The sequence below is a fragment of the Rhinolophus ferrumequinum genome, chromosome 8 (assembly GCF_004115265.2).
Source record: "Rhinolophus ferrumequinum isolate MPI-CBG mRhiFer1 chromosome 8, mRhiFer1_v1.p, whole genome shotgun sequence".
Lineage (NCBI taxonomy): Eukaryota > Metazoa > Chordata > Mammalia > Chiroptera > Rhinolophidae > Rhinolophus > Rhinolophus ferrumequinum.
In genome coordinates, this window is record NC_046291.1 from 60,571,321 (window position 1) to 60,586,981 (window position 15,661).

Consider the following 15,661-nt stretch of genomic DNA (forward strand, 5'->3'; position numbering starts at 1 on the left):
TACTGAGCCAGCATCACTTTGTTTAAGAAACATTAAGCTCCCTCCTATGCCTGTACTCAGGGTCAGTACCTAAGAGGCAGGGACATTTCCATAAACGAGTGTGATTACTCACTGCTGACAATGTCAACGGCATGACAGATAATTGTTGGTGTTCATTTCCAGGCAGTACATTGTCACTCCGTGCTTTCTGGTATTTAGCAGCACTCTAACTCTCTCTCTTTGTTGCAGATAATGTGCACTTTCAAAACTCAGCACAGATTGCTAAAGCTCTGGTTAATGCACAAGTGGATTTCCAGGCAATGGTATATAATTTTGTTTTACTCATGTTCTCGGCTTTAGAACCCTAAACTAAAAAGAGGAATCTTTTAATTAATTAATCAATTGATTTATTTATTTACTAAAACCTGACAAAGAGACTCTAGGGTAGAGTAGGCATAACATGAGCAAATGAATCTTGATCTTTTATTAACTCCCTGAAGGACACTAAGCAAGCCATGTCCCCTCTGGTGATTGCAGTTGAGTCATATCTGAGTATAAAATAAAGGCATCTACGAGATTCGATGATCTTCTAGCTCCCACATCCAATAGTTCTGTGACCCACTGTATGTAAGTATAGCTGGGTGCTAAGAGTCCCTACAAAACCTGGGCATCCCAAAGTAGCCAGAAGATGCCGTGTATTCAGTAAGATGCAATTGCAGAACGTAATCTGTTATCAGAGACCCCAGCAGCTCCCTGAAGTCACACCGTCCCACTCAGAGTTAGAGAATACTTTCACCTATATGTTCTCAGTGCCTGGCACATGCTTGGCCCACCACAGACGCAACTGTTTGTACTGAGTGAATGAATGAGCTAACTGTAAAATCCAGGTTGCATGAGGAGTGGGAAATGAAAACAGAGGAAAAGGCAGCAAAACCAAGGCAAAGGAGACGGTCTCTAATAGCTACCTTCCCTGCTCTTTGGGGAGCATAAATTACCCCTCACTTGCTTATGTTGAGCAAGAACTCAGAAAAGGAAACCCCCATCTTTTTGAAATTTGTGTTTTTTAGAACAATGTACAAAGGGTCGGGTGAGATTTTTCTGAGTTTCTATTGATTGTGACCCCCCCCAAAGTAAATACAACTTATAAGTTTATAGAGTTACATTATGACCACTAGCCACTTATTCAGTGAAAACAATAATCTCACTGATCTCTCTCCAACAATACAGTTTAAATCTATGATACCATATTCCTGTTTTTTTTTAATGATACTATATTTAACTCCTACAAAGGATGTTTATGGTTTTATGTGCTGTGGATTTTTTGCACCAAAGAGGAATTAGAGTCAGAGGCTAAAAGCCTCATGGAATGCTTATGCTAGAAGAAACCTTAGGGAAACTCAAATTCAACCCCCTCATTTTACAAATAAGGAAACCAAGCTCCAGAGAAGCAAAGTAACAGACCCAGCACATGAGCTCTGGAACCCATGCCTGCTTCCCCAGGATGATGGCTGCTGTGAAAACTTAGCCACCAAGAGCTAAAAAATAAATTGAAAGACTATGAAAGAGCAGTGAAGGCTAATTGAAGATCTTTAAATCTTCCTGCTCCAAATGTTTACATGTAAACTAATGTGTTTATTTGAGTGTTCTTAGGTAGAATTTCAACCATAATATTAGAAAAGTTATCAGGTCCTGAGAGCATGAAAAAGTCAAAGACAGATGCATTGTGTGGCTGCAGGAATAAAGCAGGTTTCTTCCCTTTGTGTTTCAGTGGTACTCTGACCAGAACCATGGCATATCCGGCCTGTCCACGAAGCATTTATACACCCACATGACCCACTTTCTAAAGCAATGTTTTTCTCTGTCAGACTAAAAACAATGTCCATGCAAGTCTGTATCACAATCTGAACACTTCAGATAAATGCCTCAGACTGTTTGTTTTTTTTTACTCTTTATGCTGTTAAATGTTGGTATAAATAAACAAAGGAATGTTGTTTGAACGGCTGGCAAAAAATTAGGAGGAGAAGTTCAACCAAAATATTGTTTACATTTTCTGGTACTCTGTGCAAGAGAAAAGAGAGTCATGCTTTTTGCTTTGGACATAATATTTTATCACCTGTTTGTTTGAGGGGAAAAAAACAATAAAGTCAGAAGTTAAAGTGCTATATTTTGTCTGTGTTCATTGATTTCAGCTTCCAGAATCTATCACAGGAAGGAGTGTGAGGGCTAGGCAAGTGCATGAATAATATTAGGGTGGTCATCCAGGAGAAGAATCTAGAAGCAGTTTGGGAGTTTTGTAATTAGAACTCCAAATCCTGGATCAAAGTACGCAACAGATTATTCAGAATTCAAATCTGAGATGCATTTTATAGAGACACCCTGATGTTTGCACTCCATGCTGTCCCTCCAAGAAACGTTTATTAAATTTCTCCCAGATGATGTCTTCAGCATTGCCAAAAGCATTAGATAAAGTCAGAACTATGAATTCAGGCTCCTTTCAAGAAATGAAGAAATGCTTCAAATTTGGAAATGTTCCTATTTTATGTCCCGTCTTAGAATTAGTAATGGTAACTGCTTTCAGATTGCTAAGCCATACCAAACGAAACAAAATGAAAAATATTAATAAATAAGATGGACATCCATAGCTGGAAAGGAAACATTTCCTATCTAAGAGATTTGGGAGAGAGGGGGTTAGTTCTACATTATAGAGTTTTATTTTGAAAAAGAAAAAAAAAGGCATAATGCCTGCAATCCCAAAGGTGATGCTTTGCCAGTAACTGTCCTCGCCAAATAGAAATTTATGGGCAGGTTGCCATCTCTGTTGTTCCCACAAAATTAAAAAGAGCCACTCCAGGTCACCGGAAACTATTTCTTAAATAAATATTGAAAGTATCCATGAAGCTACTGCCAAGGGGATTTTTCATTAACATCCTTCCCACCACTGATTGCCCTGGATTTCTCCCCTTCCCTAGCTTGATTCTTCCCAGGTGCAGGTAGAGACCCTCATGTCTTCTCTCATGCTCCATAGCCAGAAGAACCAACCCATGTATGGAACATTACAGCAGGAAGGAGCCTCAGAGCTCATAGACCACAGACTTCAGAGTTTTCAGACATTTCTCAGTCCAACACTCTTGTCATTACTGCTTTCTGAAATCATGCCTCCCACTCAGGCCACATAGTCCCACCTCAGCCCTCAGGAAGGAGTGCTTTGTGGTGGTCAGGGAACCCGGGCAACACCCACTCTCACAGATTCAGGACTGACCACAGCCACTCCTTACCACATCCTTGCAACTGCTGATGTCCTGTGGGTCCGAGAGAAGCTCCCACCTTCCCTTTCTGTTCTGCATGGATCAGCCTCTGATGCAAGCCCAGGAGATTTCCTCTTAATTTTCTCATCATTCACTCTCTCTTATGATGGAGAGGAGAAGAACCAGTCAATAGTCATTTCTTACTACTCTCTCAAGGGAGACAACAGGGCAATTAAAAATAATAAGAAAGTTGTGTTACTCCCACCCTCTTTCTGCCTTTGTGAAATGTGCAAAGCTGGTGTTTAATATCACCATGCAGTAAGTAGTCTCCAGCCTCAGGCCTCTGTTACCACCATCACAGAGGCAACACCTAGCAGACAAATCTAATTGTGTCATTTCCCCATGAAAAACCTCCAGTGATTCTCTATGATCCACAAAACAATGCTGTAGCTATTAGATGTAGAACGTCGCCATCATCACAGAAAGTGCTGGGAGATTGTGCTATCCTAGAGGAATCGTCACAGACCAATGTAACCCCTAGTAGAAGCTCACGGATTGGTGAATGAATGAATGTCTCTGTTCGTGGGAGAATCAGGTTTTCTACACTGTTGATAACGCCTTCCCTGACCCCTGTAGGTAGAATCATCCAGCTGCTCCTCAGGACTGTCAGCAGGTGTTTATACATGTATTCATTCATTCAACAAGCATTTATTGAGTCTGCAGACTAGACACTGTGCAAGACTTTGCGAATACAGTGGAGAAAAAGGCAGCAACTTGAGAGGCGGGGTTTTTGGTTTTGTTTTTTGTTTTTTTAACGTTCACGTTTTTTTGTTCAGCTTTACTAGATTCTTTCTTCTCTTGGCTTGGAAGAGAAAAGGTACATAAAGTACAAAGGGGAAAGATTTTAGTAGAAAACCAAACTACACAGAATGATAAAAAAAAAACCTCTTTCCTTTTATATTTGTAGGAAGCAAATTGTAATAACTATCTTTTACCACATTTTATTCTTGCACCTGAGATTTGGGGAGGAAGGTGAACCAACACCCTAATTAATGCATAATTCTCTTTCACCTACCATTAGCTTGAGATTTTCATTCATTCATTCAACAAATGCAATTTGCAAGACGTGAGAAATAAATACGAGTAACTAGAATGAAAGTTCAAATGAGATCAGTTCTCTAGGGGTGAGATTCTAGTATGTGTAAGAGGGAAACCATAAAAAATTATACCACCTCAATATAGTCTCAAATCTTAGTCCCACAATGTGGACCTTAGAGCTATTTTAATAGGTTTCAAAATTCTACGTGACCATCTAATATTTCTTAGAGTGAGAGAGAAAGAAGCAGCAAGAAAATGGGTAATTTGTTAAACTTAATACAAATGAAGGAATTTTGATTGAGGTTTTAATCTTTTTAAGATTTATTTCTTCAAAAATCCTTTTTGATATATCTATGCTGTGCTTGGAAGTACTCTGGGCACTGCAGGGGTTACACAAATGAATATATGTGACAATTTCTTCATTTCTGGACTGTTTCAGTAAAGGCGACTTAACGAATCTGATTTTCCCAACATTTGAGCATTTTTCAGAAACTGACAGATCTTTATGCAAATGTTGTTGCCAAGCTGTTTGTAATGGTGAAATTATACTTTGACAGTAACTCTTTAAAATATATTAAACCCAGCTAAGGTTTTTTTGGAAATGTTGCCAATTAAGTGACTTTAATGAGCTTCTTGATGGTAATGTAATTAAAATTCAGATGTTCTAATTGTAAAAAAAAAAAAATACAGTTCTGGGAAAGTTAACAGTAAAATAAGCAAATGTAAAATGAATTAGGGCTCATTTAAATAGTGATTATGTGGTTTTCTGAGAAAATTCTACCCAAACAATGTTTTCAATTATGTTGTTTGTAAAGAAGAAAGAAGGCACCTAACAAATATTTTAAATTTATTCAATAGAGCATATACTTTGAATTTATCCAATAAAACAGGTCAAAAAATTCTGAACACAGTAAATCATTCTCAGCTTGTGAAAGAACTGCTAAAACAGTTCTTTCCTTGGCATTGTGCACAGGTACTTTGGCAATTTGAAGTGGAATAATTTCTAATTCAGGGAAAAATAAGTGCCTGGACCTTACCAAGCTCTTCATGGGGAAAATGATCTGGCTCCTAGCAAAAGTCTTTAATAACCACCTGCTCAGATTATTGGCAGGCACTTCCAACATGCTCGTCATAAACACTTCTTTTTTGACACACAGGTAATATTTTTGGCAAGCTACAGTAGCATGATTTCATTCTATTGGCCACTAATTAATATTCCATTACTCTACTTAAAAAATTGCTTTGGCAGTATATGTTTTCACAAATATTCATTGGTACAGCACTACATCCTTCACTTTGTGGTTATACAGAGTCTGTTTCCTGTAAGAGGGAGCAGTAGCCAAGGTCATGCCACAATGGTTTGACAACTCAATTTTCTTTCGTAATTACTGTTCATTGACAAGCAAAGATGGGAGCATCTTTACTAGCCATTAAATATTGGAGGCAAGAATTGTTTTCACTGTTACAGAAGGTGAATTTTTGAAATAAATGTCTTAATTAAACATTTAAAATTATGTGAAAAGTATTTGTATGCTAAAAAACTACTACTCATTCACACATATTAGTTTGTTATTGAAACATCCTTTTAGATATTCATGGACATAATAAAAATTTTAGATGTGTCACAAAATTTGCTTATGTTACACTGACACTAAGATAAATTCCCAGCTTTAAGAGATGATAAAAAGTGATGATGCTTTAATATATACAAGTGCTTTATACAATAACAGGAAACAATGAGGTTCTCTCATTTTTTTTCAGAAGATTAAAGTAATACTTTGCAATATTGCAAATTCCTCCCATTTAAATGAAATACATAAGATTGCTTATATGTCAATGCTTTTAAATGTAATATGTCCATTATAGCTTATCTTAGAGATAGTGAATGCAATAAGTAAGGGCACAATTCTAAAGTCAGACTACCTGGTTCGAATCCCAGCTCAGTAGCATACAAGCTATGTGATTTTGCTCAGTTTTCATAATTTCTCTCTGCTTCAGTTTTCTCATCTGTGAAATGGGGGATAATAGTAGTTCTTACTCCCTTGGGTTGTCTGAAGGTTTAAATCAGTTGTTGTTAGTAGGGCTAACAATCTCTGGCATACAGTATTATTCTTTAGAGGGTCTAGAAAACATGCCACTTTTTAGTTAGCATTTTCAAGAAATTGTCAAGAAATTAACAGTATGATTCAGAAGCCAATAGTTTTTTTTTTTTTTTAACCATATTAATGAATTTAGTACAAGGGTCAGAATCATCAGTAACTTATAAATTAATCTCTATCTTTTTCTGAAACAATGTGGGCTTTTAGGAATAACCAATATAAAAGTCATGAGAGTCCAACAAATCTCATCAACCTTGAATGTTGTTCATCCTTTGACTGTTGTATCTCGATACCTAGCTGAGGAGTCAAATATTTGATAGTAGTGATGGAAAGACATTTGGGGAAGAAGGATTTCCAGGGAAATATGTAATTGAATTCACTCACCCAGCTTCATGCACAACCTACAAAGCATCACATAGGTGGTCTTCTCTGGCCCTATCTCCACCACTCTCCTGTTTTCCTCCCAACTCCAGCCACATTGGTCTCCTTTCTGTGTTTCTGTGCAGGCCAAGCTTATTTCTGTTTCAGGGCCTGGAATGTGGTTTTCTCAAATGTTCACTAGACTGTGTCCTTGTCACCTAGGCCTCAGATTATGTGTCCCCACCTTAGAAAATTTCTCTGTTCACTGGATTTAACATTGCTTCTACCACAGCCAGAGACTTCCAACCACATTAGCTAATGGTGTTTTCTTGATAGTACTTAAAAGCATTACAGATTATTTTGTTTATGTATGTGCTTGTTTGCTACCTAGTTCTGCCGTTCGAGTATAGCCCCCTGTGAGCAGTGACCCCCTTTGTCTTTCCCATCTCTGCACCCCGGGCCTAGGCAGTCCTTGGAATAAGTTAGGAGGAGTTTGATACATATTTGCCGAATGTATCCCCATTTTCTGTGGATGGGAGAGCCCATGAAACTAGACTCCTTCTGTGTGATCTCACGGGGGGAAACAGATCTCGCCTTTTCTGGAACTTAATACATAATAGGAACTTGCTGGCTCCCCCTCAAAGCAAAGAGAAAGAAAAATCCTTGAGCAGCAGGTGGCCACTGTCAGGAGAATGGTTTTAGGAAGGACATGAGTCTTAGCCAGAAATCTAAAAGAAGTTGGTCTTTTAAACAAAAATAATTTGGGGTCGGGAATGACAACACAGCCCATTGTGTTGTCCTACTTCTGATTCTTGCTGCTTCTAGATGAATCGCCAGGACAACACAAAGTTTAGCAAAAATATTGAGACTGGAAAAAATCAGATAAATCTCTAGAGTGCTATTGATTACTCTAGCAGCTTTTATTAAAACAACAACAACAACAACAACAAAACAGTTGTTTTTAAAGTACATTTCACTTAAAAAATATATTTCAAGTACTAACGGTTTCTTTCACATTATAAAACATGCTTTAACACTGTCATAAGTTCAAAACCAAAAGTTTGGTTGGTTGGTCCTTTTAAATTCAGATTATAAACTTGAAGATATCAAAAATAAACCAGTGACGAGGATGTGGAGAAAAGGGGACCCTTGTGCACTGTTGGTGGGATTGCAGATTGGTGCAGCCACTATGGAAAACAGTATGGAGGTATCTCAGAAATCTGAAAATGGAACTACCTTATGACCCAGCAATTCCACTCCTAGGTATCTATCCGGAGAAATCCAAAACTCTAATTTGAAAAAAATCTATGCACCCCTATGTTTATTGTAGCACTATACACAGTAGCCAAGACATGGGAACAAGCGAAATGCCCATCGGTAGATAACTGGATTAAGAAACTGTGGTACATTTATACAATGGAGTATTACGCAGCCATAACAAAGCATGAAATCTTACCATTTGCAACAATATGGATGGACCTAGAGAACGTTATGTTAGTGAAATAAGTCAGACAGAGAAAGACAAATACCATATGATCTCACTTATATGTGGAATCTAAAGAAAAGAATAAATGAATGAACTAATCAGAAACAGTCTGAGAGACATAGAGGAAAAACTGAGGGTTGCTAGATAGGAGGAGGGGTGGGGATAAGGGGGAAGGTGAGGGGATTAGAAAGCACAATCAGTAACCACAAGATTGCCAGGGTGATACGGAAGTCAGTTTGGGGAATGTAATCAATAATGTTGTAAAGATTTTGTAGGGTATCTGATGGACCCTTGTCTCATTAGGGAGACCACCTCAGGGATGATGTAGATGCCTGATCACTGCACTGTACACCTGAAGCTGAAGCTGAACAATAATGAATGTCAACTACAATTACATATATATACATATATGGTTACAAGAAGCAGAGTTCAGCATTATGAATAGAGACAGTGGAAATGTAATGGCTGTGTGTGATGTCAGAGGAGTAGTAGTTGAGGAGTAGGGGTGTTATCACTGTGTGAGGGATGTAAATGACAAACGTTTAACTATTACATTGTTTTGTACACCTGAAGCTAATTTAAAAAAAAAAGTAAGCCAGTAAAGGAGATATATATATATATATATATATATATATATATATATATATATATAATTTTTTCTTCTCAAAATAACTATCATCACCAACTCCACCCACTGTCTTCCTTGATGAGACTGATTTTAAATGAATTAAATTGATAGCTGAGAAGCTTGTATTAAACAAACGTAACGGATGCCTTGGAGTAGAGTTCCCAGTCTCAAGTAACTGCTGAGGCCAGCCAGGAAATCAGAATGAATGAAGCAAACCAAGGAGGTGTGGGGTTAGTCTTTGGTAACTTAACGGCGGGACACCGGTGAGCTGGTGAGCACAACTATGGAGATAACAACTACTGGTCCAAACTGTGGCCATGTGGAAACATGGCCCTATTGTTTTCCTGGCCCGACTTCTGCCAAGAGAAACAAGAAAACTAGATTTTCAAATGTGAACTCTTTCTCAATGTTGAATCCTTGATAGCTAATTTATGAGTAAAGAATACTCATCTGTGTGCCAGATTTGACCTGTGGGTATCAATTTCTATTTTAAGTAATAATTAAATCTTTTTTGGATGTCAGTTATATACCAAGTACTCCGTATATGTTGTTCCATTTAATTATTCAAACCCTGTAATTAGAAATTAAAACATGTGTATTTCTGATTAAGAAAATGAAGCACACATTATGGAATTTACCTAAGGTTCCATAGGTTTGGGTTTGTTGGACCACGGTCTTCCTACCACCATCATACCTCTGTATAATACAGGCAGTGCCATTTGTTAGGTATTCCAGAAAGAGTATGTGGAATGCCTTTTCAGATGGCTATGTCACATATTGCTGTCAATAATCAAATATTCAATATAAAGTAAAAATTAAAAAAAAAACACCTAGTAATAGGCCCTTATCAGACATTATTAGAACTTAAATACAGTTAATGAAGTAGCCATTAAGTGATTGCTTAAATAAACATTTGCAGGGTAGCTTTGGAAACAGAGTTTTGTACCTCCGTTTATAGCTTAGTGACTGCTACAGGGTTTGCATCTTGTTTCTGGCCCCAGCAAAATATTGTGTATGTACAGGCAAGCCATCCAATATGTAAATCCAATTCGTGACTGGACTCAAAATAACATTAGCTTTCCAATTTTCTATCACCTCTTCTCCACTCATCAGTATTTTCTCTCGATGTCTTCTCTCTGATGTTACTCCTGCTCTGTGTCTTCCCACACCTGTTCTCCTGCCAACTCCCACACCCTGGCCATGGAGCTACAGAAGGAGGCAGGATAGGGGGAAGCTACGAAGATATCATGCAAGAATGGTCCCCAAATTGGCATCGGGTGCATCTTCCCAACAGCACTCAGGCTGCCAAAGCAGCTCCAGAAATAAAGAACAATGAAAGTGTAAACCTGAGGTTTGATTCCTCCAGATTAGGTTTTTAGAAAAACAAAAAGTAAAATTTTTAAAATGCCATGTGAAAGAAAGTATTTTGTATTTCTTCCCTGTTTTTAGTTAGTGACTGTCAATGTATGTTTAAAAAAAAAAAACAAAAAAAAAAACACGTGTGCTTCTAAGTTGCCAAAGCACTTTCAACATATCCGGAGTACTTTTATTTACTTTTTCAAATTACAGTATCAGGAGCCATAAAATATTGTTTACACAACCTTCTTTGGCGAAAAAGCCGGGCCCAGTGAAACCTGCTGTAGGAAACCCAACTATCCGTTCCTTGATGTAGAGTCTTTTGCATGGTATTTCCTCTTAACAAATATTGGGAATTTATCATTACCGAAGTGTTAAAAATTTGTGGTAAACTTTATAAATCGCTACTTAGTATTCACATTATGCTTGTGTCATATTTCCCAGAAAATAAGTAGTCGTGGAAACATGAATGCAATTGTTAAGTTGTGTAATTTATTAAAATATTTGAAAAATAATTTAATATATATTATATTCATATTTTGTATATATGTTTCATATGTATAATACACACATCTACATATACAAATGTATATGTAAGTGAGTGTATATATATATATATATATATATATATATATATATATATTGCTTTTTTAACTTTATTTGTAGGGTCCCAGTACCTAGAATACATAAGAAACTCTTAGAATTCAACCACACAATTAAAAAATCGGCAATGGACTTAAACAGACATTTCTCCAAAAAAGATATACAAATGGCCAACAAACACATGAAAAGATGCTCAGTCATTAGGCAAATGCAAATCAAAACCACACTGACGTATCAATTTATACCTACAAAGATAGCTATGGAAGAAAAAAAGAAGTGTTGGCAAGGATATAGATAAATTGGAACGCTCATACATTGCTGGTGGAAAGGTAAAATGGTTCAGCTGCTGTGGAAAACAGTTTCGCTTCTCTTCAAACAGTTAAACATAGAATTACATATCACCCAGCAATTCCACTCCTAGATATGCCCCAAAGAATTGAAAACAGGTTCTCGAAAAAATATATATACAGGCATGCACCTAGCAGTACTATTCACAGTAGTCAAAGAGTGAAAACAGCCCAAAGGTCCATCAAAGGATGCATGAATGAACAAACTGATATATAGACATACAATGAAATATTATTCAGCCATAAAGAAAAATGAAGTACTGATACATGCTACAACATGAATGAACCTCGAAAACATGCTAAGTGATAGAAGCCAGACACAAAATGCTATTGTATGATTTTATGTGTATGAAATATCCAGCCATAGAGATAGAATGCAGAGTTTTGGGTGCCAGAGGATGCAGGAGGGGAAATTGCTTAACGGATAAGGTGTTTTATTTTGGAGTGATGGAAATGTTTTGGTATTAGATAGAGGTGGAGGTTGCACAACATTATGAATGTACTCAATGCCATTGAATATGTTCACTTAAAAAGGGTTGATTTTGTTATATAAATTTCATCTCAATAATTTTTTTAAAAAATCTGTTTTTACAGACTTCACTTGTAATAATTTTCAGTATAAGTAATCTATTATAATTATGGCATTATTTCTACAATCAGTAGACTCAAGCTTTTGATATAAAAATTTATTCCAGGAAATTAGCCTCTTGGGTGCTTTATAAATATTTATGTTGACCTATCCTCATTGCCAATAAATGAAATATTTTAACTCCTGAAGAAAAAATTAATATTTGTAATATTTATTTTAACCAGTTGTTCATGCCATCACACCTCTTAATACAGGAGACAGGAAACCCATAAGATTCACCTCCCTCAGTCATTACACATCCATACCTTACACGTCCTAAGCACTCAAAACGTAGACCTCTCAAACATCGGAAATTCCCTGTCTGGCTCTTGAATTATCTTCTTCCAATTTCCTGCTCAACTGCACTAGGCACAGCAGCTCTTCCAAAATAACTTTTTTAAATACCTAACTCAGGCTGCTCTTTTGCTCTCCCCCAATTCTGTCTTCACATCAATCTAGAGAAAACAGTAAGAATGGACTCTCCTTCTTGCCAAGACCTGTCCGCTCCTTTGCCCTACTCTGAATCCCATGCTCTTTTAATGTCGCCAGCTTCATCATCAGAAAGTGAAATTCACAGATGTTTGAAATGGTGAAAAGTCAGTTGTGTGACATATCCAAAATTCATGCATCTGATTCATTAAAAATGGAATCGCCACCGTGAATTTGGAAGGCAGCTTACAGTCCCTCAAAAGTTAAACAGTTATTATATAATCCAGTAATTCTATTTTTAGAATCTTTTTTTTTAATTTTTTTCCTCCCCCCCCTTTTTTTTTTACTTAAGTACAGTTAGTCTACAATATTATGAGCTATATTAGTTTCAGGTGTACAATATAGTGATTTGACATTTATACCTTACAATGTGGTCACCCCACTAACTTGAGTAATCATCTGTCACCGTGCAAACTTATCATAATATTATTGACTATATTCTCCTTCACCTTCTTCACCCATACTCCCATTCCCCCTCCTCTGGCAAGCATCCCTTTGGTCTCTGTTGCCATGAGTCTGTTTTTGTTTTGTTTTGTTCATTGGTTGCTTTTTTTTTTTCTCAGATTCCATAGATAAGTGAAACCATAAGGTATTTGTCTTTCTCTATCTTCACTTAGCATAATACTCTCTAGGTCCACCTACGTTGTCACAAATGGCAAAATTTATTCTTTTTTATTGCTTTAAAATTCTTCTCAAATTCTACTTTGCCTAGGAGAATTAAAAACATAGTCCAGTCAAAAACTTGTACTCAAATGTTTATAGCAACCATTATTCATAATAGCTGAAAAGTGGAAACAACCCAAATGTCGTTCAACTAATGAATAAAGTGTGGTATATACATATAATGGAATAACATTAAATCATAAAAAGGAATGGAGTACTGACAAAATTATGCTAAATAAAAGTCACATGCAAAAGGCCACATATTGAGTGATTCCATTCATGTGAAATGTGCAGAACAGGCAAATATATAAAGAGAAAGTAGATTAGTGGTCATCAAGGGATGGGCAGGGGGCACTGGGTACGGGGTTTAATGGGCATGGTGACTTCTAACGGGCATGGGGTTTCTTTTGTGGGTGATGGAAAAGTTCTGGAAGTAGACAGTGATGAAGCTTATACAACATTGCGAATATAATAAAAACCACTGAATCATACACTTTAAAAATAAAAGTTAAACTATAAAATACCTGGAATTGCCAATTGTTTCATCTCTAGATGTTTTGCTACCTTAGCCCTCTGGAAGCTATGAATGAACTTAGACAGTAGTCAAGGCAGGCTCCAAGGAAGTTAGAAGAGTTTACCTGGACTCCTACCACTACTTTGCAGAGTCTTGCTCTAAAAAGGCAGCATGTTCTGGATCTGATCCAGATGTGGCTTTAAGCAAGTTGGTTGCCTATTCTAAAGCTTCATTTCACTCTCTGTAAAATGAAGGCAGAAATATTTATTGGACCGTGTATCGTGAGAATTAGACAATAATATTCTCAGAAAGCATTGCCTTTAGTACGCATTCAATAAATGGTAGGGGACTTACTCCTCATCCCTGAAATGTAAAAAAACAAACAAACTTTAAACAATATAAATATCTTCTGTTTCATTAAAATTATTATTTTTTTTATATCTGTTGCTTATAATTGTCTCTCTATGAATTACAGGTGAAACATTTTTTGAAAAGTAATCACCTAATCAGGTGATTAGTACTATGTGCTCACCACTGGGATGAATGGCTATTACACTTTCATCCAGGGGTTTAGTCAGGTGTAGCCCCTGAAATTATCATTTATACTTGATTATTTTCATCAGTGTCAACTAGTGTCCAAAACACCATTAGGTGAAAATTGGTGCTTAAGAAATCAAACCAAATTTTAAGATATGCACGAATCATGTCTTTGGCTCTGCATTTTGCCTAATGTTTGAGAGGAAGAGGTGCATAAAAAGGTGTAAGAGGCATGTTCTTTGACTTCCAGAGTTTAGCTGATCCGTGTTTATGGAGGACGATGCTACTGACCATCGACCAGATTCATGAGAAAGAAAGGGACAATGTCTCTTTCTTCCGAATTAGGAAGGGCTCGTTATTAATACTCTGTCGTGCTCTAGGAAGAGAAAAATATTTGTGTTAAAATGGAAATGAAAAATCATTCTTTACTTCCTCTGACAATGTGGCAATGAATAAATGATTTACTTTTCAGCAAGAAAGAGTCAGGATTAGAACACAGTACTCAAGATTTCCTGGCCATAGAACTGTTTTTGAGTGCAGAATAAATTATTTTGGTAATTTATTATTAATGCAAAATAGAATTATAGAAATTCTCTATGTTTGAGGAATAAAATAGCCAAACAATACTTATAATAAACTAAATAAACCTCTACTTAAAAATATGATGATAGCATAGAGGACTGCAAAAATTATCCTCTACTCTATGTTTATATCATTTCTCTATCTCCAAAAACTGGGCATATCTTTACAATACATCTGATAAAATACGAGTTGGCAACAGTGAGCAAGTTTCAGGCAGGGGGCAAGTCTGATCACAAGGCATAATGTAAGAGAAAAAGTGCTCATAGCTCCATTTTGCATTTTTTGCATTTTAACGTAGATAGACTTCAAATTTTAGGTTTTCTAATGGCTGAAGTTACTTCCTTTTTCAGAAGCCCTTGAAATTTTTCAACTTTTTAAATTGGTTTCCATTAAAAATTCTTAGAAGCTTGAAGAAGAAAAAGTCTTTCCAGATGAGCAAGAGGTTGGATAAATGGAATGACATATGGTTTGTTTTTTATAGCTACAATATGTGAAAAATAGAAGCATAACACATGTATTCAATGATATATGTGTATTTATACATATAAATATATATTCTGCTTATAAATTATGAGATAAGATTATTTCATACAAATGTGATTTTGTTTTCTTTCTTTTTCTTGTTCCCTTTATGAATAAAAATAACAACTGAAACTTAGAACAATTTTAAACATCTCATTATACCAGGGATCTAGCAAAAGATAAAATCAACGTGTGCAAAGCCATGATGCCACACAGTCACCTGCTCAGACTTGTGAGGTCTCTGCAGGGTCTCAAAGCCTCAGGGCTGGAGGACTGTCCACTGAGCTTACTACTGAATCTTCCGCCCACCCCCATATTCCAGATGGATGGGTCACGAACTCTTTCATAAATACCACTCAGTAAGGATATTTCTCACATCCTCTGGCAAACTCAGAATTTCCCCTGAAAGTTCTTTTATTCCCCCTGGGTCCCTGAGCCCATCAAAGATCTCTTCACTCAGCAAGGTAAAGGGAGTCTTATTATTACATTCCATGTACTCAGTATTTTAATTTGCAAAGGCTAATG

The 15,661-nt window shown here is 36.6% G+C and overlaps 1 protein-coding gene across 2 annotated transcripts in view; it reads left to right on the forward strand.

Annotated features, from left to right (window-relative positions):
* The window catches only part of FAP (fibroblast activation protein alpha), a 70,962-nt gene extending 68,823 nt beyond the window's left edge, over window positions 1–2,139 (forward strand). For both annotated transcript variants that reach the window (XM_033112008.1, XM_033112009.1), the window contains 2 exons: window positions 229–302; window positions 1,748–2,139. In XM_033112008.1, the coding sequence (XP_032967899.1) occupies window positions 229–302; window positions 1,748–1,849 (176 nt within the window). In that variant the 3' untranslated portion in view covers window positions 1,850–2,139. The remainder of the gene's footprint in view (window positions 1–228; window positions 303–1,747) is intronic.
* The last annotated feature ends 13,522 nt before the right edge of the window (window positions 2,140–15,661 follow it).